This window comes from Chanodichthys erythropterus, chromosome 20 (assembly GCF_024489055.1).
Source record: "Chanodichthys erythropterus isolate Z2021 chromosome 20, ASM2448905v1, whole genome shotgun sequence".
NCBI classification, from domain to species: domain Eukaryota; kingdom Metazoa; phylum Chordata; class Actinopteri; order Cypriniformes; family Xenocyprididae; genus Chanodichthys; species Chanodichthys erythropterus.
Window position 1 is genome coordinate 13,188,134 of NC_090240.1, and position 26,107 is coordinate 13,214,240.

General features: G+C 36.4%; 1 protein-coding gene across 1 annotated transcript in view; it reads left to right on the plus strand.

Moving 5' to 3' along the window:
- Positions 1 to 232: 232 nt before the first annotated feature.
- cacnb3a (calcium channel, voltage-dependent, beta 3a) overlaps positions 233 to 26,107 on the plus strand; it is a 56,183-nt gene continuing 30,308 nt past the window's right edge. The window contains exons 1-2 of the mRNA XM_067370646.1: positions 233 to 313; positions 3,406 to 3,498. Coding sequence (XP_067226747.1) covers positions 233 to 313; positions 3,406 to 3,498 — 174 coding nt within the window. The remainder of the gene's footprint in view (positions 314 to 3,405; positions 3,499 to 26,107) is intronic.

The following is a 26,107-nucleotide window of genomic DNA, read 5'->3' on the forward strand; positions in this document are numbered from 1 at the left end:
AAGGCGCATGCACAAGAAACAGACACATTGCATTTATACACCTGTATTACTATCTTGATTTATGATAACCCACGCGAGGGAATATATTTTATGATCTCTGCGTATTCCGCTCAAGTCACTGTTCAATCGTGATACTCTCTTCTTCCTCGGCAGGCATATGTATTTCGTATCGCCGTTTCTTCCAGTAAGCACCAATGCATGCATGCACCCGCCTCCCTGCGCTCTCAAATAGATGGTGCAAGTAAAGATGTCCAAATCTTCCGCAGACCCTCTGTCTGGTGTAGAAAGCGCTTCTCAGTCGCACTATTTCCAGGTAAGACTTTGGGGGGGATTTGTATATGTTCTCTTAAATGGTTAATTTTGGCTACTTGTTGTTGAGCAGTCGTGCATTGAAGCGCTTCATATATCCGCAGAGCGCTACAGCTACACAATCTGCCCGTGTAATATCGCTTTTATCGCGCCTTTAATCAGACACGCGCAGTTGTTTTTAATGAGCGGAGACGAGATGTTGATAAGATGTTTGATGCTCCTCCACCATCCGCGAAAACTCCCAATTCCTGTTTTTCCTCCGCCCTGAGATTTCCAACCGCAACCAAGGCCTTGTCCTTCAGGCCAGGCATCTGTACTGTTCATTTGACTGTTCAAACACTTTTCTCTGTCGGTTTTTACTTGTTAGTAAGGATAAAAGGCATTAAAATGGTGAACCCTCACTAGTCATGGCATGGGTCTCACCTGTAGCCAACCTAAGTCCCATGGTCACCTGTCCTACCCCTGTTTCAAATACCATTTAGTAGCTGGGTTTTTGAACATGATTGCTGTTTTTAGCAGGTCTAAGTTGGTTATTAGTTGGTCCAAAATGGTCATTAGAAGCTAGTCATTAGCTGGTACCATCTTGGACCAGAAACAATACCAGCTGGTCATACCGGTGATTTTTGGGAAATGGTGTCCGTTTGGTAAGCTAATAACCAGCTTGTATCAAAGAATGACCATCATAGACCATGTTCCAAAACACAACCATCTTAACCTGGATTTTCCAACACAATTTCATGGCAATTTCGCAACATTTTGGCTGAATTTGTACAACCTCATTTGTACATTTTAGTACAATCTGTCTATGCCGTTACACAGTAACGGTTATGTTTAGGGGTGGACCTTCATGCTTACTTTTTTCCTAAAAATTGTATGTTTTCATATAATTCACAGCGTATGAATTCATATAAAATTTCCAGCTCATAGCTGCGTATTCCTGTGCGATCAGGTTGGATTTTCCAACAGAAATATTGTCTAATACCCAGTGTTGGGCAAAGTCACTTTTAAAAGTAATGCATTACAATATTGCGTTACTCCTTAAAAAAGTAACTAATTGTGTTACTTAGTTACTTTTTATGGAAAGTAATGCATTACATTACTTTTGAGTTACTGGTCTGTTTGTTTGTTTGTTTTATAAGAACAAAAAAGTTATATTTTTGGTAAATGTAAAAAAGGCCAAAAAGTTAAAGGAACACTCCACTTTTTTTTTGAAAATAGGCTCATTTTCCAACTCCCCTAGAGTTAAACAGCTGAGTTTTACCGTTTTCGAATCCATTCAGCCGATCTCCGGGTCTGGCGGTACCACTTTTAGCATAGCTTAGCATAGTTCATTGAATCTGATTAGACCGTTAGCATCTCGCTCAGAATTAACCAAAGAGTTTAGATATTTTTCCTATTTAAAACTTGTCTCTTATGTAGTTACATCATGTACTAAGACCGGTGGAAAATGAAAAGTTGCGATTTTCTAGGCTGATATGTCTAGGAACTATTCTCTCATTCCGGCGTAATAATCATTGAACTTTGCTGCCGTACCATGGGTGCAGCAAGCGCAATGATATTATTAATGATATTAGGCGGTGCGTAATATCATTGCGCCTGTTGCACCCATGGTACGGCAGCAAAGTTCCTTGATTATTACGCTGAATGGATTCGAAAATGGTAAAACTCAACTCTAGGGGAGTTGGAAAATGAGCCTATTTTCAAAAAAAGTGGAGTGTTCCTTTAAATTAATAAGCCTCAAGCTGAAGGAAATGTAAATTCACGCCTGCACTGTAGAGGGCGCAGTTCAAACAAACAAGCCTTTCAGCTGTGCTGCCATTCTGGAATACAGAAGAATAGGATGCAGGAGAAGAAGTAAATGAGTAAATGTATGCTCACAACTAGAGCCTGTCCACACGGAGACGCGTTTAGCTGTATACGTAAAAATGTTGTATCGTATCGCCATTTAGTCCAGACAGATCCGCCGTTTTGGAAGCCTGAAAACGCTATTTGTTTATCCCGGGTCCCAGAGTGGATAAATCATTTTCGTGTGTACGGCCAATCCTTTTTTTTCTGAAACGATGTCATCACCCCACGTCTCAACCCTAGTCAGACATCGCTACATCATCTTACAGCAACAATAGCGGACTACATGCTTGTGTTCGTGCTGCAGAAGCTACTCAGCCTATTAGCTTTACTAAAGTTTGTATTCAGCGCGCAAGCTTTATGCGCATGCTCCGTCTTCTTCTCCATTTTTAGTGTATCTCTGTGGCAGAATTACAGCGCCACATACTGGTCTGGCATGTATACTACATCGTTTTGAGTCGTTTCAGTGGTTTCGTGTGTACGCAGATATTTCTTGAGACGACGCCGTGTATACGTAATTTTTTTTTAGAGTGAGGAAAAAAAGATAGGATAGGGAAAGCTCTGGCTTCGTGTGGATGTGGCCTTAGCCCAGAACTAGTCTAGAATAACCATCTTGTTTACACAGTGCACACAATATCTCTGTACTTACTCCTGATTTTTGTCAACATGGAAACAGGAGAGCTGTCAGTCAATAAATGGGAAAACAAAGTAACCTGAGTTACTTATTTGAAAAAGTAACTCAGATATTTTGTTGTAAATATAAAAGTAATATGTTACTTGAAAGTAATCTGATTACGTAACTTGCATTACTTGTAATGAGTTACCCACAACACTGCCGATACCATAAATAAAAAGATTTGGTTCTGAACAAGAAAGATATTGTACCTGTAGCGTAGACTAGGGGGGCAGTTGCCTAAATATAGCCACTATGTTAAGACTGCATCTTGAGAACTTACATCAAAGGTATTTAGGAGCTGATGACTAGATAAGGTACAATATTATATCTATGTCTTATTATAAGATTTTACTAGTACTTTCAATTATTAAAAGAGCTTACAGTTACTCCAGACCCATTTGCTATGATGTGAACATTCATCTACTGCAGCTGCAGAAACTCATACAGTACATCTGGTGTCCTAGCCCAGTTTTCCAGCTACAGCACCTGTTTTATGAAGAGCAGACAAGGCATCTTGTGTCTGATGTTACTTTAACCGGGTGACTGTTTGTTTTGATGTGGTCGTCTCTATATAGCTACCACGAAAGTTGCCGAAGCGCAAGGGTCGTTTTAAACGCTCAGATGGCAGCACCTCGTCTGACACCACCTCCAGCTTCATCAAACGACAGGTAAGTCTCTGCTTCATCAATCAGCACGTCCATAATCATTCAGATGCCAGCGTGTTGTTTCTGTCATTATGTATTCCTGTGGGGTTGTTGGAGTGGTCTCTGCTTTAGTAGCTATTGAGGTTGTGTAGTGTGACCAGGGGAAGTGACTTCAACAGCTGGCTTATTTTGACAACATGTGAATCTTCTTATCTACAGGCATGAAAATGGGTCAGGGGTGAAAAAGGTGAGAAGGATATTACCCCTCTAGGGGGGTCCGGGGGCATGCTTCCCTGGAAGAAATATTTAAATATTCCATACTTTAAAGCATCAATCTGATGCATTTTGAGATGCTTTTTTTGCCAACCTAGGGAGAGCTGGAGAAACTTCAGTCATGAGTCAAAAATTATTATGGCCTCCTTACTAAGTATTATTTTGAAGAGGGATCGAGCGGGAAACTTTATTGGTGTCGATTTTCAGTCTCTTTTTAATGATAGACTTTACGCATCTGTCAATCATCCCCACTTGCTATTTGGGGGAAGAACCTAGCGCTATGATTGGTTGAACTCTTCTTCTTTTGCGGTTGCTTGATTTGAGGACTGCGCGTGCACAGGGGCGTCAGCAGGTTTTTGCGTAGTTAGAGTGACAAATCGTACCAGCGTACTTTGAAGTCAAAATGCGTATCCGCTATGCAAATTGCGTACAGGTTGGCAGGTCTGCTTATTGATAGAACGGTGGACCACTTTACCTTCTGCCTTGTCAGTCCCCTCACCTCAAAATCTACCTCCTCAAAAACAGTAGCGTTAGCTAATAATTTTCCACCGGAGCTTTACTGTGTAATTATACATTTAAGTACTGAGTAATATTAATTAAGTACATGCATTTACTATAGGGTTAGAATTATGGTTTAGGGTTAGTTGCATGTAATTTACTGTTATTACTACTGTGAGAACATGTAACATGTGTAACAAGGACACTTGTGTCTGAAATTTCCCTTTTGATTTAATCAGTTTTGTCACATATGTCTAAACAACTTGTGTAATTCCTCCGTCTGGTGTAATAACTGATTATAGCTATACGTCTCATTTGTGCTGTAATTCAAGACGTGGCCGCTAGATGGAGGCAGTTCCGTATCTCTCCTGCAGCGTCTTCATGTATTATTTAAGAGAATCTTTCGAAAACACCAAAAAGAAAAATTAGGTTATGACAAGCGCACTGAATTTCTCCATGGCACACTTCAAAATCTATGTCAGCATCGTTACATCAATTAATTTCCTCTGTAATGAGTGACCCAAATTCTTCAGTTTGTTCTGCTCACACCATATAAGCTCATTTGTCTTTATAGTCAGCCTATCAAATGTGACACCCTTAGATACCTACTCCAAATTCTTCTGTTCGGAAGTTTACAGACAAGGTTTGAATGGCATTAACGGGGACAATTGTCTATGCAGCTCTTAATGTGCTAACCTGTGAGAAAAAGAAATGGAGAATTTGTAAGTGTGTGTGTGTGTGTGGAAAGAAGAGATGGCATATTGAGCGGGTTGTTAATTTTCATGGCCAGGAGGTCATGGCAGTTTCAATTTTCTCCCAAAATATCACAGTTCTTAAAATATTAAAATATTAATGGAGCTCATTTGGAGTGGAGAATGCTGGTGAATGTTAGATCTTCTCTCTTTGGTCATAAAACTCGTGCCATGATGGCGTAACTGAAAAAAGCATCTGTGACGTACATCATGGAATCCTTACGTGGATAAAGACAGTGGTCAATATGCTGTATTTGATAAATGGATGATATACTTAAAGGAATAGTTCACCCAAAAATGAAAAATCTGAAAGTTGTTGTCATTTTTTTCCATACTATGGAAGTTAATGGGGTCCATCAACTGTTTGGTAACCCATATTCTTCAAAATATACTAATTTGTGTTAAGCAGAAAAAAGAAATATGTACAGGTTTGAAACAACTTGAGAAGGAGTAAGTTATGACAGAATTTTCATTTTTGGGTGAACTATGCTTTTAAGCAATAAGGCAGAAAAGGTGATGCTATGTTGTGAATATACTACAGTCACTGGTAAAAGGCATTATTAAGTATGAAACACAATGGATTATGGAAGTAAAGTGGTTTGCAAATGGCAGTTTACATTCACATTAACGCTCAAAAGATTGGGGTCAGTATAGGCTTTTTGAATGTTTTTGAAAGAAGTGTCTTCTACTCACCAAGGCTGAATTTATTTGATCAAAAATACAGTACAAAAGAAATATTGTGAAATATTATAATTTAAAATATATGTTTTAAAACATAATTTATTCCTGTGATCAAAGCTGAATTTTCAGCATCATAACTCCAGTCTTCAGTATCACATGATCCTTCAGAAATTATTCAGATATGTTGATGCTCAAGAAATATTTCTTACTATTATTATCAATGTTGAAAACTATTGTGCTGCTTCATATTTTTGTGGAAACCGTGATACAGGATTTTTTTTTTTTTTTGAAGAAGAAAGAGCAGCATTATTTGAAATAAAAATATTTTGTATCAGTTTAATTTGAACTTTTTGATCAATTGAATGTGTTCTTGCTGAATAAAAATATTAATTTCTTTCAAAAAAAGTTTGTTTGTGCCAGGCTTGTTACTATGGGGAGAGTTTTACTACTAGTTACTCTTTAAATGGCAGTACACAAACTTTGCTTATCACTCAGTTCTGACCAGATTTTGTGATTGGACACTAGGGGTGGGAGTCTTTAGTCACCTTACGATCCTATCCAATTCTGATTCTGGGAGTCACGATCCGATTCCAAAATGATTCTTGAACTACTTTTTTTTCTTATTAAAGGTGCTAAAGAGGATGTTTTGTTTTATACATTTTTGCAATATTACTTGAAACTGTCTTTACTAACTGATAAAAGACTATTTATTAGGTGCACTGAAAGGAATAATATTAATATACATCATCTGTGCACGAGGTAGGGCCTTAAAACATCAGCCAATAGTTTACGTGATCGCAAAAACGATTGGCTTGTCAATCACTGCCATTACGTTCCTTGTGAGAGACGAGTGCGGCTGTGCGCTCCAGTAACTTTCCACACTCCACAGGCGCCGCATGCACTGTTTTTGTCCGGAGACAGGAGTAACAACTGCAGATTATGAGTTACCTGCGGTGAGTCCGACATAATGAATCCACTAACACGACACAGTGAATGCCGGTGGTAAACACTCGTGTTCCAATACTCCTGCACGAGTTTTGGGAGGCGTTCCCTTGAAATGAGCTGTGAAGGAGGGGGGTTGTTCTTACGCATGCGCTCATTTCAAAAACTCACTAACAGTCTTTGGATTCTCAGTCGTCGAAAACATCCTCTATAGCACCTTTAATAAATTAGTTTGCCAACTTAAAAACCTTAAAATCCTTTCATTTACATAAGTAATTAATAAGTAGGCCTACTTTTTAAAATAAATACAAATTGAAAAAATTTAATTTAAAAAACAACTGTATGTTAAGAATTTTAAACTAATATAACTTCAGAACATATAAGCAAGTAGCAAATAATAAAAAAGGAGCAACAAAACGTATTACAAGCAATAAACAAAGAGTGCTTTCAGTATTTAAGATTATCTGAATATTTTCTTTCTCACGTTTACTGTCGTTTGATTGTTACATCATGACAGCGGGAGATCTAATGTTGCATTCACGCACGGATCTCTTTTTAAATATAATATGTATTGTGGTTTGTCCGGTCCAATTAATCCCTTAAGACAAAACTGGCTGTGTTTGGTTTACATTCATTTTGTGTTATAAAACCATTTTGAGACGCAAGTACATAAACCACTTACACAGAGTCGCACACAGCCGCATGCGTGAGCAATCTTCACAAACAAAGCGTCAGCAAAATTGAAAGCAGCCTTCTGTAAGTGAATTTCGTATTTTAAATATATAAGCCCGCTGCATTCCAAATGACATAAATGATGAAATTGTCAGATTTGAAGGAGGAGCGAGGACTCAAAAATGCAGGGAAGATAAGGGCTTTATTTATAATACAAATTAAAACAAAATACAACAAAAACTACCCTGTGGGGGGAAAAAACAGACTTAACAAAAACAGGACTTGACTTGGCTTGACTGACTGAAAACACCAGGGAATATAAGACATTTCACGACAACGAACCAGCACAGGACTGCAAACACAAGGAGAATAAATAGGAGAGCAAACAAGGCAGGTAACGAGGGAGGACAGGTGGGGCAAATCAACCAATAATGAGGTAACAAGGTGGGTGGGGTCAAGACAATAGACATGAGAGCACATGGCACAAAGAAACACATGACAAGCCATGTGCTCACACCAAACTAAACAAAGACACAAGCACATGGCCAATGAAGACAAATCACAAGCCATGTGCTTACACAAGACGAGACATGAACACGTGACTATGAAAACTCATAAGCCACGTGTTCACACAAAACAAGACAACATGGAAGCACGCAGCCCGTGAAACACAGACTGCGTGCTACACAACACAAGACAAAAACACAACATGAAAGCACGCGGCAGGTGGAAATAACCGCGTGCTACACAAAACATGACACAAGAGCGCACGGCAAGTGAAAGTACACACAAACCGTGCGCTCACAATAAAGACAGGACTGGGAGCGCGAGTGTCCGAATCCCGACACGAAACCGAAACCAAACTAGACACGAGTGCCGGGATCCGAACGCCACGCTCCCAACATGAAACAAGGCACGCAGACAAGAGAGCGCACAGCCCCGAGAACACTCGAGACCGTACGCTCACACAAAAACACGACAAGAACGGGAGTGTCAGAGCTCTGTCACAAAACCAAGAAATAAACTAGACCGAAGTGACAGAACCCTGACAGAAATTCTCAGATTTGAACCAGAATTGTTGGATAGAGAATCACGATGCATCGATGGATCGATTTTTTTTTCTCCCACCCCTATTGGACACTGGTAAAACATTATATAATTTAATATTTACTAAACATATTAATTATAGTATAAAATGTATTTATTAATGAAGTTTTTATTTTTTTTCATAAATCAGCTTGGTGCAGAATGATGACACTGCTGCTTTATCTTGGTATAGTTAAAGGTGCCGTAGAATCAAAAATTGAATTTACCTTGGCATAGTTGAATAACAAGAGTTCAGTACATGGAAATGATATACAGTGAGTTTCAAACACCATTGTTTCCTCCTTCTTATATAAATCTCATTTGTTTAAAAGACTTCCGGAAAACAGGCGAATCTCAACATAACACCGACTGTTATGTAACAGTCGGGATCATTAATATGTACGCCCCCAATATTTGCATATGTCAGCCCATGTTCAAGGCATTAGACAAGCCAGTATTAACGTCTGGATCTGTGCACAGCTGAATCATCAGACTAGGTAAGCAAGCAAGAACAATAGTTAAAAAATGGCAGATGGAGCAATAATAACTGACATGATCCATGATATCATGATATTTTTAGTGATATTTGTAAATTGTCTTTCTAAATGTTTCGTTAGCATGTTGCTAATGTACTGTTAAATGTGGTTAAAGTTACCATCGTTTGTTACTGTATTCACGGAGGCTATTTTCATTTTTAAACACTTGCAGACTGTATAATTCATGAACACAACTTCTTTCTTTATAAATCTCTCCAACAGTGTGTAATGTTAGCTTTAGCCACGGAGCACTATCAAACTCATTCAGAATCAAATGTAAACATCCAAATAAATACTATACTCATATTATCCGACGCATGCATGCAGCATGCATGACGAACATCTTGTAAAGATCCATTTGAGGGTTATATTAGCTGTGTGAACTTTGTTTATGCACTGTTCAACTGCACTTATACTCAAGAACTCGAGAGCGCAGGGAGCGCGAGATTTAAAGGTGCCGCACTCTGAATCGGTGTATAGTTAATGATGCCCCAAAATAGGCAGTTAAGAAAATTAATTTAAAAAAAATCTATGGGGTATTTTGAGCTAAAACTTCACAGACACATTCAGGGGACACCTTATACTTATATTACATCTTTTGAAAAGACATTGTGGGAAACATTGTGGGAAAAAATGCCCCAGCAGTTTGGTGGACCTTTAATTAACTGTATTACTATTCTTAGAGTTACAGACAAATGTAAGCACTGTTTTTAGGACCTTAAAGGGTTGGTTAGTTCACCCTAAAAGGAAAAAATTCAGAAGACAAATTAAGATATTTTTGATGAAATCCGAAAGGTATATGACTCGTCCATAGACAGCAATGTAACCACCACTTTCAATGTCCAGAAAGGTACTAAAGACATCATTAAAACAGTCCACGTGACTGCAGTGGTTCAACATCAATGTAATGAGGTGACAAGAATACTTTTTGAGCGCCAAAAACAAAAAAACAATATGTTCTCTTCTGTGTCATTCTCATACGTTGTGTACGTCCAGCGCTTCCAGGTTCTACGTCAGAATGCTGACTTTTTGTTTTGTTTTTTGCGCACAAAATGTACTCTCGTCACTTCATAACATTAAGGTTGAACCACTGCAGTCACGTTGACTATTTTAACAATGTATTTAGTACCTTTCTGGACCTGGAAAGTGTTGATTATATTACTGTCTATAGATGAGTCATAAACCTCTCGGAGTTCATCAAAAAAAATCTTAATTTGTGTTCTGAAGATGAAAGAAGGTCTTACGGGTTTGGAACGACATGAGGGTGAGTAATTAATTTTTGGGTGAACTAACCCTTTAAAATGAAAGGGTTTGGTTCTCTATCTCTCTTTGTGTGTGTGTGCGTGCACACATTTTTGTGATATATGAGGACACAAATTTGTATAATGACATGGGAATTACACTGGTATTATGAAGTAAACATGAAATATGAGGACATTCCTCCTATTTAAAATTCTGTGATGGGTAGGTTTAGGGGTAGGGGTAGTGTAGGAGGGTAGAATGTAGAGTTTGTATAGTATAAAAACCATTACGCCTGTGGAATGGCCTCACTAAGATAGCAAAACAAATCTGTGTCTGTGTGTTGTCCTGGTAAACCCTACGTTATGGGGACAAAATGTCCCCACAAAGATGGCAATATTCAAAATCCTTGTTCTTGTGGACACATTTTTGTTCCCCATGAGTAAAACAGCTTATAAATCATACTAAGTGATATTTTTTGAAAATGTAAAAATGCAGACAGTTTTCTGTGATGGGTAGGTTTAGGGTTAGGGGATAGAATATACAGTTTTGTACAATATTAAATCATTATGTCTATTGAAAGTCCCCATAAAACATGGAAACCCAGTGTGTGTGTGTGTGTGTTGTTTTTTGACTGGAGCTCCTCTAAAAGTGGTTTCACCCTGTTTGTGCTCTTCTGTAGCTGTGGCTTTGTTTTGACTTCCAGAAATCTTTCCTTTGACTCGGGTGGGGTTGTCTTGCTGGATTGTGACTCATCTCTGCAGGAGAAACAGTGGCATTTACCTGCTGCTGTTGAGAGGATCTATTTCAAGACTCAATCCGATCCCATCTGCTTTATTATTGTATGGAAACCTCACGTGAACCGTCTCTTATATATGGACTCGTGGCAGCTTCTAGGGGTGTTCAGTTTTTGCATGGAAATTATTATTGATTAAAAGCATATATAGCCTTACAGAACTATGGGTATAAGCCTTACAATATACAACAGTCTCTCTCTCTTTGGTTTCCTTGCATTTGATCATTTTTAGCTACAGCTCACTTCCAGCATTAACAATGGTATTCAAATTTGTTTTATTTTATATTACTTTTGTAAACCAAGATGATGCAATTTTTGGACAAATACCATCATACTAAAAAAGTATTTTTTTATACATCAAAATACCATAGTATTACCATCTGATACCATTACTGTACCATGGTACCACCACGGTAGCTGCTTTTCTGTGAAGGAGGACTCTTGATCTGAAGGCTTACATAACGTGCACGTCCATGCGTCCTTCAGCCCCTCCCACTCCAGAGCACTTCAGGACACTCTGGGAAGAGAAGGCATTGAGTTCAATGCTGTGTAGTGATTCTCTTTCTGACACCTTGCTAAACAGACATTGCATAACAAACTCTCAACCGCTCTCAAGTGCCCCAGTTCGGACACAGAGTGGAAATCAGGTTTTTTTTGTGGTGCAGTTAAATACAGATAATAGACACGTGCCGGTATATTTCTGCTGTTCCGTTATGCTGTTCCGTAATGTGTGAAGTCAAAATATGAACCAGGTGTAGATTATTATCTGATTGCTTGGAACAATAATAGACCACCTCTACAAAACTACCTTTACAATTTGAAGTTCTATTCACGTATAGTGATCGACCGATATTGATTTTTTTAGAACCGATACCGATAATTTGTGTTTATGTGCCCAATAACCGATATGCAGAACCGATAGTTATACTTCTGTTTTTGACACGATTACAACACCACTGAACTGAACAAACCATTTTATTTATAACAATCACTCCTTCTTTGCATAGAAAACAAATCTTATTTATACACCAATAAATTTTGTTAATTTGAATCTTTATATTACAAAAATAATTTTATTTATAAAAAGCCTCAGCAGTAACACTAATGTTAACAATAGGCAAAATAAATGTAGAATGTCTGTTTTCAAATGGAGAAAGTAAATTAAAGACAGGAATCATATAAACTTTGCAGAAATGCAATATTTCATTTTAAGTTTTAGTAGATTTATAAGCTGTTTAATAGGCTAAAGAGTGAAGAATAATTTGCTGCATGATGTTAAATAACTGAATAATAATCTCTGGAATATTGGAATATAACAAACTAAACATCGTATTTTATTGTATTTCTCAACTGGTATGTTATATCAGAATTATTATTATGTTTTTGTCGTTTTAGATTATGAAAGCGCTGTTTATCTATGCATTTACACTGAACTATACTCAAACTGCGATCTCTTGCGGAGATAACAAATAATTAATTTCCATAGGGTTGTTTACATTTGGATGTTTATTAGCGAATTAATGGTTATATAGTAAATTACGGTGTTTTAAACAAGTGAATCTTGTTGAAAGTTACATGTGTTGGCCGTGCAGCATTTCCTGAGCATGAACAGCAAAATGCAGACGACTTCACGAGACGAATGATGAACATAGACAAAGGAGAGAGAATTAAATTCAGCGCTTTTATTTCCAACATGTGCTCATTCATGGCTGTATTATTTAATTCATGCAAAGTTACATCTTTATTGGGACAGGACTTGACGGATTATCTTACATGACTCCGTGAGCTCGTCTCTATTTCTTAGAAACAAGCTGCATAAACTAGCTACATTTCAGACATTTACAGTACAGTCCAAAAGTTTGGAACCACTAAGATTTTTAATGTTTTTAAAAGAAGTTTCGTCTGCTCACCAAGGCTACATTTATTTAATTAAAAATACAGTAAAAACAGAAATATTGTAAAATATTATTACAATTTAAAATAACTTTTTTCTATTTGAATATATTTGACAAAGTAATTTATTCCTGTGATCAAAGCTGAATTTTCAGCATCATTACTCCAGTCTTCAGTGTCACATGATCCTTCAGAAATCATTCTAATATGCTGATCTGCTGCTCAAGAAACATTTAATGTGTACAATTGTACAAAATATTTGTGTACAATATTTTTTTCAGGATTATTTGATGAATAGAAAGATCAAAAGAACAGTGTTTATCTGAAATCTAATCTTTTGTAACATTATAAATGTCTTTACTGCCACTTTTGATTGATTTAATGCATCCTTGCTGAATAAAAGTATTCATTTCTTTAATTTCTTTTCAAAAAAATAAAAATAAAAATTCTTACTGACCCCAAACTTTTGAACGGCAGTGTATAATGCTACAGAAGCTTTGTATTTCAGATAAATGCTGTTCTTTTGAACTTTCTATCCATCAAGGAATCCTGAAAAAAAAGTACACAACTGTTTAATTATGAAAATAATCATAAATGTTTATTGAGCAGCAAATCAGCATATTAGAATGATTTCTGAAGGATCATGTGACACTGAAGACTGGAGTAATGATGCTGAAAATTCAGCTTTGCATCACAGGAATAAATTACTTTGTCAAATATATTTAAATAGAAAACAGTTATTTTAAATTGTAATAATATTTCACAATATTACTGTTTTTTACTGTATTTTTAATTAAATAAATGTAGCCTTGGTGAGCAGACGAAACTTCTTTTAAAAACATTAAAAATCTTAGTGCTTCCAAACTTTTGGACTGGACTGTATGTAAAACATCTAATTTGTGCATTAATGGCTGTTATGTTAAATAAAGTTTACTAATTACAGCAAAGCAGGTAAGTTTACCTGTGCACGCCGTTGTCTCGTCTCCCCTCAAATGTGCTGTGATTGCGCAATTCTCAAAACACCCACAAGATGGCGTCGTTTATCGGTAAATCCGATATTACAAAACCGATATCCGATTATGGTAAAATCAAATGCTTAAATATTGGGGAAAATATCGGTAAATCGATATATCGGTCGATATATCGATAAATCTCTATTCACGTAGCACAAACAGTGCAGTTTATGTTAAGCACCAAGTTTCATAGCATACACTTTAGCAGACTTTTTAAAAGAGTAGCCGACGGAAATACTAAACTTTAAAAGAATATACTTAAGTGCATACTGAATGTAATGTTTTCAGACACTTCATTGCATGTTAATTGCAATTAAATGAAAATGTGTTAAATTCAATTAGCTGAACTTTAGAGCGTTTTTTAGGACTTCAGTACATCTTTATGTCATTTCTTAATTACTTCTATTGTCTTTGAAATGTACTGACAAGCATTTATGGTAAACTAAAATATACTTGAATACCTTTCCATTGAAATTTTTATGTCATGAATTACACGTTTGTAATGATGATGTTACAATTTAGTTAATATATTTAATATGTTATAATACGGGGGCCATTGAATGCTCAAATCTGATTGGTTGACCTATGTTCTAAGGTGTGCAATTATTTTCAGGGAAATGCACGGTTAAAGTAGTTCAGCAGGTCTTGACCACATTACAGTTCAAAATCACTTCGCCAAATGATTTCAGTTATTTCAAAAGGTCCTTACAGCCTACAACCACAAAAGAAAACAAAACCCACAATGACACCGACCAAGCAAATAAATATAGGATGAAAACGACAAATTATTGTCATGGTTTTTGCCACAAAATTTTTTGTTTTATTGTGTCCTGAAAGCGCATACTCTCTCGCGCTCTCTCTTTCAAACGTACACTGTTAGACATTTCAAGGGGTTTTTACAGTAACTTACTGGCAACACTGTTGCCAGTAAGTTACTGTAATTAAGATTTACAGTACTATAACCGTATTTCAGTTTTACAGTAACTACATGGTACTGTAATTATGTAATGCGGTGCAATTACTGTAAAAAACCCAGGTAATCAGTACACTACTGTAATTATTTGTCCTAAATATAGATTTCATGATTTTTATATAGAATTATAGAATTAATTTAATTAAGTACTACTGAGATACAATTCACACAAAATTATTCCAAAATATCATTTTATTTTTTATTTAAAACATTGCATATGTCACAAAATAAACAGTCTGCCAATGCTGGAAAGGATGTGTTAAAAATGAAATTTTTTACGCATTAATGAGAGAGTTTAGGGACAACATTTTTTGTGTTAATTTTAACTCATTAAGCGGTTATGTTTGTAACAAAATAAATGTGTCAAAAAGGTTAGCACAAAGATGTGTAAATGTATTAAATTAACACATTATGTGTTGTCCTTCACTACATGCATTATGTTAAAAAACATAAAATGATGTAAAGTCAATGGTTGTTTAGCTTATTGTCAAAAAAATATTATAATTAAATATCAAAAATTACATTCATGAAACTGCAAAATATAAATACATTTTTAAGCAGCCAAAAATGAAATGTCCAACACATGACAAAACAGTTTCATTAGGTAACATGACACATAACCCCACTTTCAAAATCATTTCACTATTTCCAAAATTTGATTAATGTACACTGGTGGCCAAAAGTATTTAAGTGTCTTAATGTTTTTGAAAGAAACATTATTATTATCAATGTTCTCCTCTAAATTGAAAAAAAAAAGACAACACACTGTTTTTGTCCACCTTTGGAAATAAACGAACTTCTCCAAAGATTGGTTCCAATTCAGAACTTGACTGACAACAACAGAATGTTTCCTGGTCTGTCCACGAAAACAAATGTACTCAGTTCCTCAAAGGAGATCCAGGCTCTAACACTATATAAAAACATGAGTGAGAGAGAGAAAGGAGAGAATTCCATATTAGTGTCAAATATTTTTAACCTCCGTTTTTAAATCTTTTTTTTTTTACTATAAAATTATTTATTAGTCATTTATTACTTACCCTCATGCCGTTCAACACGTGTAAGACCTTCGTTCATCTTCAGAACACAAATTAAGATATTTTTGTTGAATAGCATGGCCAGCAATGACATTTCCTCTCTCAAGATCCATTAATGTACTAAAAACATATTTAAATCAGTTCATGTGAGTACAGTGGTTCAATATTAACATTATAAAGCGACAATAATATTTTTGGTGCACCAAAAAAAACAAAATAACGACTTATATAGTGATGGCCAATTTCAAAACACTGCTTCATGAAGCTTTGGAGCGTTATGAATCTTTTGTGTCGAATCAGCGGTTCGAAGCGCCAAATTCACATGATTCAGCCGGTTTAAATCGGCCATCACTATATAAGTCGCACCAAAAATATTCTTGTTGTTTTATAATATTAATATTGAGCTACTGTACTCACATGAACTGATTTAAATATGTTTTTAGTACATTAATGGATCTTGAGAGAGGAAATGTCATTGCTGGCTATGCAGGCCTCACGGAGCCATCGGATTTTGTGTTCTGAAGATGAATGAAGGTCTTACGGGTGTGGAACGACATGAGGATGAGTAATTAATGACATTATTTTAATTTTTGGGTGAACTTACCCTTTAAGAATATTTATATATATATTTAAGTAACATATTTTTGTCAATAGCATATTCAAAAATTTTAGCTGAACTGTAAATTAAATTATGCCAGATTAAATTAATACTTACATATCCTAAATTCTGTCCAAAAATGCTGAGATCCGTAGAGAGAAAGATTGTAATCGACGATTTAGCCAATTTCAGCCTGTCTGGAGGGAAGGGGGAGCTGTGTGAGATAAATGCACAGTAAGACGCATGCAAGATGATTTTTCTCCTCCCTACAGTAGTTAACCCACCTGTGCGCTGATATTAGGACCTTCCTGGTCAGTTGGGACTGCAATGGTAGAGTCTTCGGCCTAATAAAAGATCAAAATAATTCAAAAGTATAAACTAAAGTTGTTTATAATGCTAAATTTGGTATGAATGATTTAGTGAGAGTTTTAATGCAGTGCTTACCTGGATAAATGTAATCTGGTGTGACTGAACATAGAAAATGGTCCATCTTCTGATTGGTTCATTTGCTATATAATAAATACAATGTTTGAAATGATGTAAGTCACTTGTTTGATAAAAAAGTTAGCAAATTTATAATGCTACCTAGTCTGCACCAGTGAATCCACTGCTTGCTTCACATATTGCTAATTCAACAATGCTAGTGACTGATGCATTAGCTGTGCTTCAGCTATACTACGGACAATGACAATGAACTTTGTGGCCCGCAAAATGTCGCTGTGGCGCGCTTTTAAACCAGTATTACAATAAAATAGGCAGAAAACATTGCTTTTGTTAAGTCATTTAAGTAACAATATGATTTCAAGTAACGTTACAGCTTACCTCAGAAATCTTGCTAGCAGTCACCGGCGCTTTGTTGCAGTTGAGACCTTTAAAACACGCATACATACATTGTAGTAAATATTAAATTCCATAATCTAGCAAAATCTTTTGTCAAATGAAACGTTAACGCAGTTTACCATGGTAAAGATTTTTTTTTTTACCTTGTTTGCTGGTCTCTCTCTCTCGGGTCTTCACGGGGTGCATCAGTACACTGGCCGCAGACTGTGGCGCTGCCGCGCTGGTTCCGTCTCTACCCCGGACGCGAACGACGCGATTCAACAAAAGACAGAACCTGTTATCGTTGTAGACATGCGGTGTAAGCCAAATAATGTCAAACCAAATGTACAGAAAGAGGAAAATAAAAAAATGGATCCAGAGGATCCGTTACAGCAAATACAGTAGTATACTGCAAATTTAAAAAATACAGTAAATCGCTGTATGTAGTGTGTAACGTCACAGAAAGTTCCCATGATGCAAAGGGAATCACAGCTATTTACTGTAAAGAGAATTAGCAGTATAATACTGGGTGATATATGGTAAATAACTGTAGAAATTACAGAAATGTCTAACAGTGTACGCACCTACTGTATAGTATGGACACACACCCATCTCGCACAAAAACGTGTTGTCCGCCCTGCTCTGATGAATTAATCAGTAAAATAGTTCAGCAACTTAAAAGCTACATGTAATAACCGTGCGGTTCTTGAGTTAGATAGTTAGAAAACTTTAAAATAGTTTCACTATTAGTAGAAACACTGTTGCTGTAAGAGACACACAGACACACTACAGTTAAAATTATAATCAAATACATTTTAAAACAAAATGCACTTTAAAGTAGAACTTTTAATTTACATTATTACAAAGTTCACTTTTTAAAGGTTTTTTTATTTATAGTTGATGCATGATCATGGCTTGATTCAGAATAGATGGATGAATCTAGAAGACTGGACACAAAACACATACACACATGAGAAGGCTGATGATGTGATGTCATTAGCATGAACGAGGGGGCGGGACTTGTGATGTCAGATGGTGATGAAGGTCAGAGAAACAGATTGAGTCTGTATGTACAGCAGAATAGTACATGTGTGAGCTGCTGATGGAAAGACATGAATATATAAACAACACGTCCAACATTTACCAGTCAAGTAGATGTTGGTAAATTTGTCTTTTCTTTTCTTTTCTTTTCTTTTCTTTTCTTTTCTTTTCTCTCTTTTCTTCATCAGGTGATCAGTCATCAGGTTTCATGTTTGAAGGACATACTTGTCAAATACTATTAATTACTGTTTCACTATTCACTGTTCATTTAATAATGTAAAAGTCTGTGCTGATATGAAAGAATCATGCAATTTAGTTTGCATATTAAAGGCTTCACGTTCAGTCATTTCTAGTTTGACTAGATATATTCATTCATTCATTCATTCATTCAAAGTATATATTCATATTTCTTAGGTTGAGTAAATTTTTCTCTTTTAGGATCCTATATCCAGGTCATAAATGGGTCTAAAAGTAAATTTTTGCCACATCTGCCAGTGGTGACTGAATTGAGAAAATTCACTTCCGTTGCCAAAAATATTCCTTATCAGCCATGAGTTTGAGTTTAGCTCCTACCAGCTCCAAAACACCTGCCTGGAAGTTTCTCCTAATCTTTAAGACCTTGATTAGCTGGATCGGGTGTGTTTATTTAGGGTTGGAGCTAAACTCTGCCGGCCAGTGGCCCTCCAGGAACTGAGTTTGAGACCATTGGCCTAAATGGTTCAGTTTCTGTGTATTTTATCTGATCCTCAATCCATCACGTTAAAGCGCGTTAAACTCTGGACTTTTGGTACCCAAGTCCACTAAAGGAGGGAGAGCATTTTCACATTCAATAAGGAAGATTATTCAGACATTATTTTTATTACCAAAACTTGTCATATACTGATAGCTACCCTATTGATAATTCAAGTGAAAATAACAAAATATACTATATAGTACAAAGAAATGAAGAAAAACAACAAAATGTATGTAAATGTGTTTTGACAAATATAAAATTTAAAAAACAGCATCAAATGGGGCAAAATGTGTTAAGATTTTAAGAAGTTCGCTATGCAAACATTGGTTTATATCATCAACAGCTACGGCTACGGGAAAGATGCATGAGGATTGATTTGCGTTGTTTTAATGTTATGTTTAGTTTTTACCTAAAACCTACCCCGTTCAGATGGTAATTGGCTACACAAATATGGACATATTCACATTCAAGCATTTCATACTTAAAGTTTAGTTCACCCAAAAATGAAAATTCTGTCATTTATTACTCACCCTCATGCCATTCCACACCCGTAAAACCTTTGTTAATCTTCGGAACACAAATTAAGATATTTTAGTTGAAATCCGATGGCTCAGTGAGGCCTGCATAGCCAGCAATGACATTTCCTCTCTCAAGATCCATTAATGTACTAAAAACATATTTAAGTCGGTTCATGTGAGTACAGTGGTTCAATATTAATATTATAAAGTGACAAGAATATTTTTGGAGCGCCAAAAAAAATAAAATAATGACTTATTTAGTGTTGGTGATTTCAAAACACTGTTTCAGGAAGATTCGGAGCACAAATGAATCTGTATATCGAATCATGACTCAGATCACGTGTCAAACTGCCAACAGCTGAAATCATGTGACTTTGGCGCTCCGAACAGCAGATTTGATACACTGATTCATTTGTGCTTCAATGCTTCCTGAAGCAGTGTTTTGAAATCGGCCATCACTAAATAAGTCGTTATTTTGTTTTTTTTGGTGCTCCAAAAATATTCTCGTCACTTTATAATATTAATATTGAACCACTGTACTCACATGAACTGACTGATGTTTTTAGTACCTTTATGGATCTTGAGAGAGGAAAATTTATTGCTCCCTATGGAGGCCTCACGGAGCCATCGGATTTCAACTAAAATATCTTAATTTGTGTTCCAAAGATTAACAAAGGTCTTACGGGTGTGGAACAGCGCGAGGCCGGTGACGCGAGAGATAATGAGCTCCACCTGCGAGGCACACCGGCCTTGAGTCTCTCACAGAGGAGCTCCGGAAGCATAAAAGGAGGAGCGACGACAGTGAAGGACGAGAGAGGACCAGGCCTGGACTTTATTTTATGTTTTATTATGTTTGTGTGGCCGGCAGACGTCCATGAGGGTCTGCCGGCATTACTTTCATTTTGTATTTGTTTATTTTGAATTAAAGTTTTGTTGAACGTTCGGCGGTTCCTGCATCCTTCTTCGCACATCTACGATCTGTGTTACAGATATTTTAATCCAATCTGCAAATTCGTTTTAAGAACCAAATTAGCCAGAGATCAGTTATGACGATTAGAAGATCTGGCATGTGTCAAATCATCTCAGATTTATTAAGCGAGGTACGAAGAATGGACACCTGATTTAGTTCACAAACAGCTGGCAGTCATGACCTAAATATTTTTACATTTACAATAAATCCTAAATTTCGGCATTAGTAAGGATCTCCTGTTCTTGGCTTGTTTTGAGTCAGACTAGTGAATTCGGTGAATTAACTGGAGACTCGCTCTAAGGTGCATTTCCCATACACCGACGTAACTCGCTGCTGAACTACCATAGCACGATGCATCCTTGAACAAATCAACTAGCTAGTCACGACTATTCCTGAAACCGTATTGTCAGAAACCTCTCATTCAGCTATGTTGGTTAATGATGTCACACAGGTGGTCAGAAATAACTTCTTTTAATTAATCCATTTGAGATCGAATTAATGCTAGATATTTTGCTATAAAGTACGGATTTGGCATTTAAGGACTACTGTCGCATTCCAGGCAACCTGTAACCTGTGTTTTTCCAATCTTCTACCCGTGAAAGTGCACTGGAACAGCAGTCAAACCTGTGACTTCCCACCCGTGAACTCATACTAGATCGATGTACTTTTTATGTTATTTTACCGTGCACTTGTGATGTAAGAACCCATAACTGGGAGTACGTCAGTCTAGTTCACGGGTGGACAAACACGGGTTACGGGTTGCCTGGAACGAGGCAATAGGCTTGTTCTTACAGACTTGAGCATGTACGCACATGAGCACTCCAAAAAAGGTGCTTAAAATCTCTTGAAAAACTAAAATATGTACATGACATTTGTATATATTCAAAAAAAAACAAAAAAACATTGTACTTAATGTCAGCTTGCTTATTTTGCTCAAAATAATGATTTTGAATGAAGTCCACGTCATAAAAACAAGAAGCTATGCTTCTAACCACAGCTCGAGAGCTGCCGTTCCAACCACACAAGTTTGCGAATGTTTGTTTGAACTATGGTTTCGGGAAACACCAACTCGTTAGAAATTGCTATGTCATTTGGCTAACGAATCCCCCCCTAGACCGGATCATTTGAATCAGTGAGTGGTTGACTCGAAAACAGATCCAATTTACAAGTGTGATTTGCGAACTGATTTAACAGGTTAACTGAAAAGAATCAGTTTGTTCACAAAATGGACACCACTAATTGCATCTCCAAGTTCAAAATAATGAGGAACGAAATGTTTTTATGAAATGGAGTGGAGCAAATTGAAGATACTTAAGTACAGTAGAGAAAAGAACAAAGAAAAAATACTTTGTTACTGTCCACCATTGTTTGACTAAACAACACCTGTGATGAAGAACTGATGTGGATTTATTTTTGCAGTGTGTCTTCCCTTTTTTGGAAGTTACAGTAAAAGTATGACAATAACATAATATCAATTAAATATCATTTGAATCATCTTCAATTGTGTAGCAATTTATATAAAAAAAAAAGTAAGCTGCTAAAGTAAGTCAACAAGTTTTATTTTCTCTACGAAACCAAAGCTTGGGTAGTATAAAGTTTGGACTAAGCCTGTATGTGTCCAGATCTGAATTCTGCTGACTAATAATCAGACGGGAATAGGCTAAATTTAGACTGAAGAACATCTTTATATCAGACAGACACAAAGACTTAGAGCATCTCCTGAACACAAACATCTCCTGCTCACTTTTGAGAGAAAATACTGATGATGGTGGGGGTTTTTTTCTCAGTGTTTTCCACATGGAATTATGAAATGTGAAGGAAAGCTCAGATATTGGGTGTGTAGCACTGAGAGCAGTGGTGAAATCCATCGCATTAATAATGGATGGGAAATGGTGGCTCTGACAGTTCACAAACGGCCATAACATCATTAAGGATCACTTAGCAGGAGCACTTTTCCCGCTTGTGCCACGCATAAACACAGGGACGGTAATGTGTAGATATATGGGTGCTTCATTCCTATGTCTGCCTCCTCCTCTCCTTAGTAAACCAAGAGTTTGTCCCATGCATTTTTCTATTGCCCTACATGTTTGCGGTCCCCAAGAACTCAATAGCTTTGGTGTGCTATTACTTTTTTAAAGCATTAGAGGAATAACTTCCATGTTGTTTTGTTGTGAGAAAAACTTAAACAATTATCCAACACACAATTAACTTAGCATGAAAATGTGTCTAGTTTAATTACATCAATTGTCTGTGTCCTCCCATTAAAATGGTGACCTTTCGCTTGTCCCACCTCAAACTTCTTAACTGTATCCAACATCGGGAATCAAATTGATATTCATTGTATTATATTTAACTCACAATCAATTCATATTTATTTGTATAGCGCTTTTCACAATCCATATTTAAAGCACCTTACAGAAAATGTACAGTTCTAGGATAATACAAATAATGCAGTTAGCTAACATCATGTATTTATTTAGGCAGAATAAATTAGTTCATTAAAGCAATTATTACAAGTTGTGATCATAATGATTACAATATATGGAAAATTTAGCAGTTGTGTATGTTGATTCAGAGTTGCACTCCTTGCAAGGGTTGGCATCATCTCTTCACTGGTGTTGGATCATCTGAAATCTTCGTAAGAGGCTGGATCCAAACTGGAGCTGGTGTAATCTCTAGTAACCATAAGATGGACATCCCGAGGTAGAAACAGAAAAGCAATTGCATTTCAAGCAATAGATAGTCATGTGCTTTTGATCTGATATAAATGGAGTACAAGGTTATGAGATGCATTATGTGAATGCTTGGCTAAAGAGATGTGTCTTTAATCTAGATATAAACTGAGTGAGTCTGAGCCCCGAACATTATCTGAAGGCTATTCCAGAGTTTAGGAGCCTAAAAACTATTAGGCCTGGGGGCTAATATAACACCTAGGTCTTTAACTGTAGAGGATGAAGTACAGTACATCCTTCTAGATGCAAATTGTATTCTAAGATATTCTGTGTACACTTTTTTTGGTCCAGAAAGTAATACCTTAGTCTTATCCAAATTTAATAAATGAAAATTACTGGTCATAAAATATTTTATATCTTTAACACACTTGTCAGCTTGGATAATTTAGAGATTTCATCTGGACGTGATAAAATATAAAACCAAGGGGCAGCATATGTATTGAAAACAGCTGAGGGCTTAAAAACACTCCATAATTTACATAAAATGCTACATAATTAACTTGGATAATTCCCCTTTTAAAGGTGCCGTAGAACGTGTTTTCAAAGATGTAATATAAGTCTAAGCTGTCCCCTGAATGGTCTGTGAAGTTTCAGCTCAAAATACATCATAGATTTGTTTTTATTCATTTTTTTAACTGCCTATGTTGGGGCATCATTAACTATGCACCGATTCAGGCTACGACCCCTTTAAATTCTAGTGCTCCCCGCCCCTGAGCTCGCGCCTGCCTTAAACAGCATAAACAAAGTTCACACAGCTAATATACCCCTCAAAATGGATCTTTACAAAGTGTTCGTCATGCAGTATGTCTAATCGCGTAAGTACAGTGTTTATTTGGATGTTTACATATGATTCTGAATGAGTTTGATAGTGCTCCGTGGCTAAAGCTAACATTACACTCTGTTGTAGAGATTTATAAAGAATGAAGTTGTGTTTATGAATTATACAGACTGCAAGTGTTTAAAAATGAAAATAGCGACGGCTCTTGTCTCCGTGAATACAGTAAGAAACGATGGTAACTTTAACCACATTTAACAGTACATTAGCAACATGCTAATGAAACATTTAGAAAGACAATTCACAAATATCACTAAAAATATCATGTTATCATGGATCATGTCAGTTATTATTGCTCCATCTGCCATTTTTCGCTATTGTTCTTGCTTGCTTACCTAGTCTGATGATTCAGCTGTGCACAGATCCAGACATTAATACTGGCTGCCCTTGTGTAATGCCTTGAACATGAGCTGATATATGCAAATATTGGGGGCATACATATTAATGATCCTGACTGTTACGTAACAGTCGGTGTTATGTTGAGATTCGCCTGTTCTTCGGAGGTCTTTTAAACAAATGAGATTTATATAAGAAGGAGGAAACAATGGAGTTTGAGACTCACTGTATGTCATTTCCATGTACTGAATTCTTGTTATTCAACTATGCGGAGGTAAATTCAATTTTTAAAAAACAAAATGGTAACGTCAGAAAGGTATGATCTAAACCACCTAAAACACCTTAAGTTTTAAATGTGGATTGTTCTTGTTCTTACAAAAACCCATTGCTTTGCTCCAGAAGGCCTTTATTAACCCCCTGGAGCTGTATGGATTACATTCATGATGGATGGATACAGTTTTTTTGGGCTTCCAAATACAGCACCCCATTCACTACCATTATAAAGCTTGGAAGAGCCAGGATATTTTTTAATATAACACTGATTGGGTTTGTCAGAAAGAAGATATACACATGGCTTGACGGTGAGTAAATTATGGGATAATTTTTCATTTTTGGGTGAACTATCCCTTTAATAGCTGCCAGCTTGAAGGGTCTTGGGACATGACCAAGACATAGAGAGGAGTTAATATTGAGAAGGGGCTTTTCTGCTAATGGTAACAACTCTTTCAGTAGTTTAGTGGATTATGGACATGTTGTTGGTTTAGATGCAATAAGTTTATTTAGCTCTTCCTGTACTATAGTTGTAAAGCACTGCAATTGCTCTTTAGGGGCGATAATTGAGGCTGAATTATAAAACACTGTCAAAGATTGCATATTTGCAATTGTATTTCTGATGCTTTTGATTTTTTCAGTGTAGAAATTCAAGTCATTACTACTAAACTGTTGGAATATTCAGTTCAGGTGACATCGGTTCATGTAGCCACTTTACTAAATAAAAGCCTTGGATTGTTTTGGTTATTTTCTATGATTTTGCGGAGATGCTCGGCTCTGGTGGCTTTTAGAGCCTTTTTATAGTGGGAAGTGTTGTTCACGTGTTACAAGGTGATCAGGACATCATCACTCTGTGGTATCTACATCAGTAAGATCTGTTCCATGCAATATAATATCCTTGTCCCACATGTCGCATATTACCCTGTTACCGCATAATTTTCCTCCATTACAAAATTGTAACATTCAAAACATTTTCAAACCAGCAAAACTTGTCATGGTGACTTTAAGTCCTGAAATATCATACTTATGACTAGGGTTTTGTTCAAATCATATTATTATAAGTAATATATAGTATGTGATATTTAAAGTGATGCTGCATTAGCAAACATCAAAATCAGTGTAATGTATGTGATAATTACTGCAGTGAGCTGTGGTGATGATATCATGATCATTCGCTCTCACTCGGCCTGTTATGTTACATTTCTACTGCAGAGCTGCCTACAGATGGTGTGTGTGTGTGTGTCATTGCTGTGTGTTTAGTCATAGATTGGGGACAAATTTATTCCCAGAAGTGAGCTAAATAAAATAAAACCTCTCTTTGGGGACATTCAGGGATGTCCTCAATTGGAAAACACTGCAAAAATAATTTTTATAGTCAGTTTATTCATCTTTT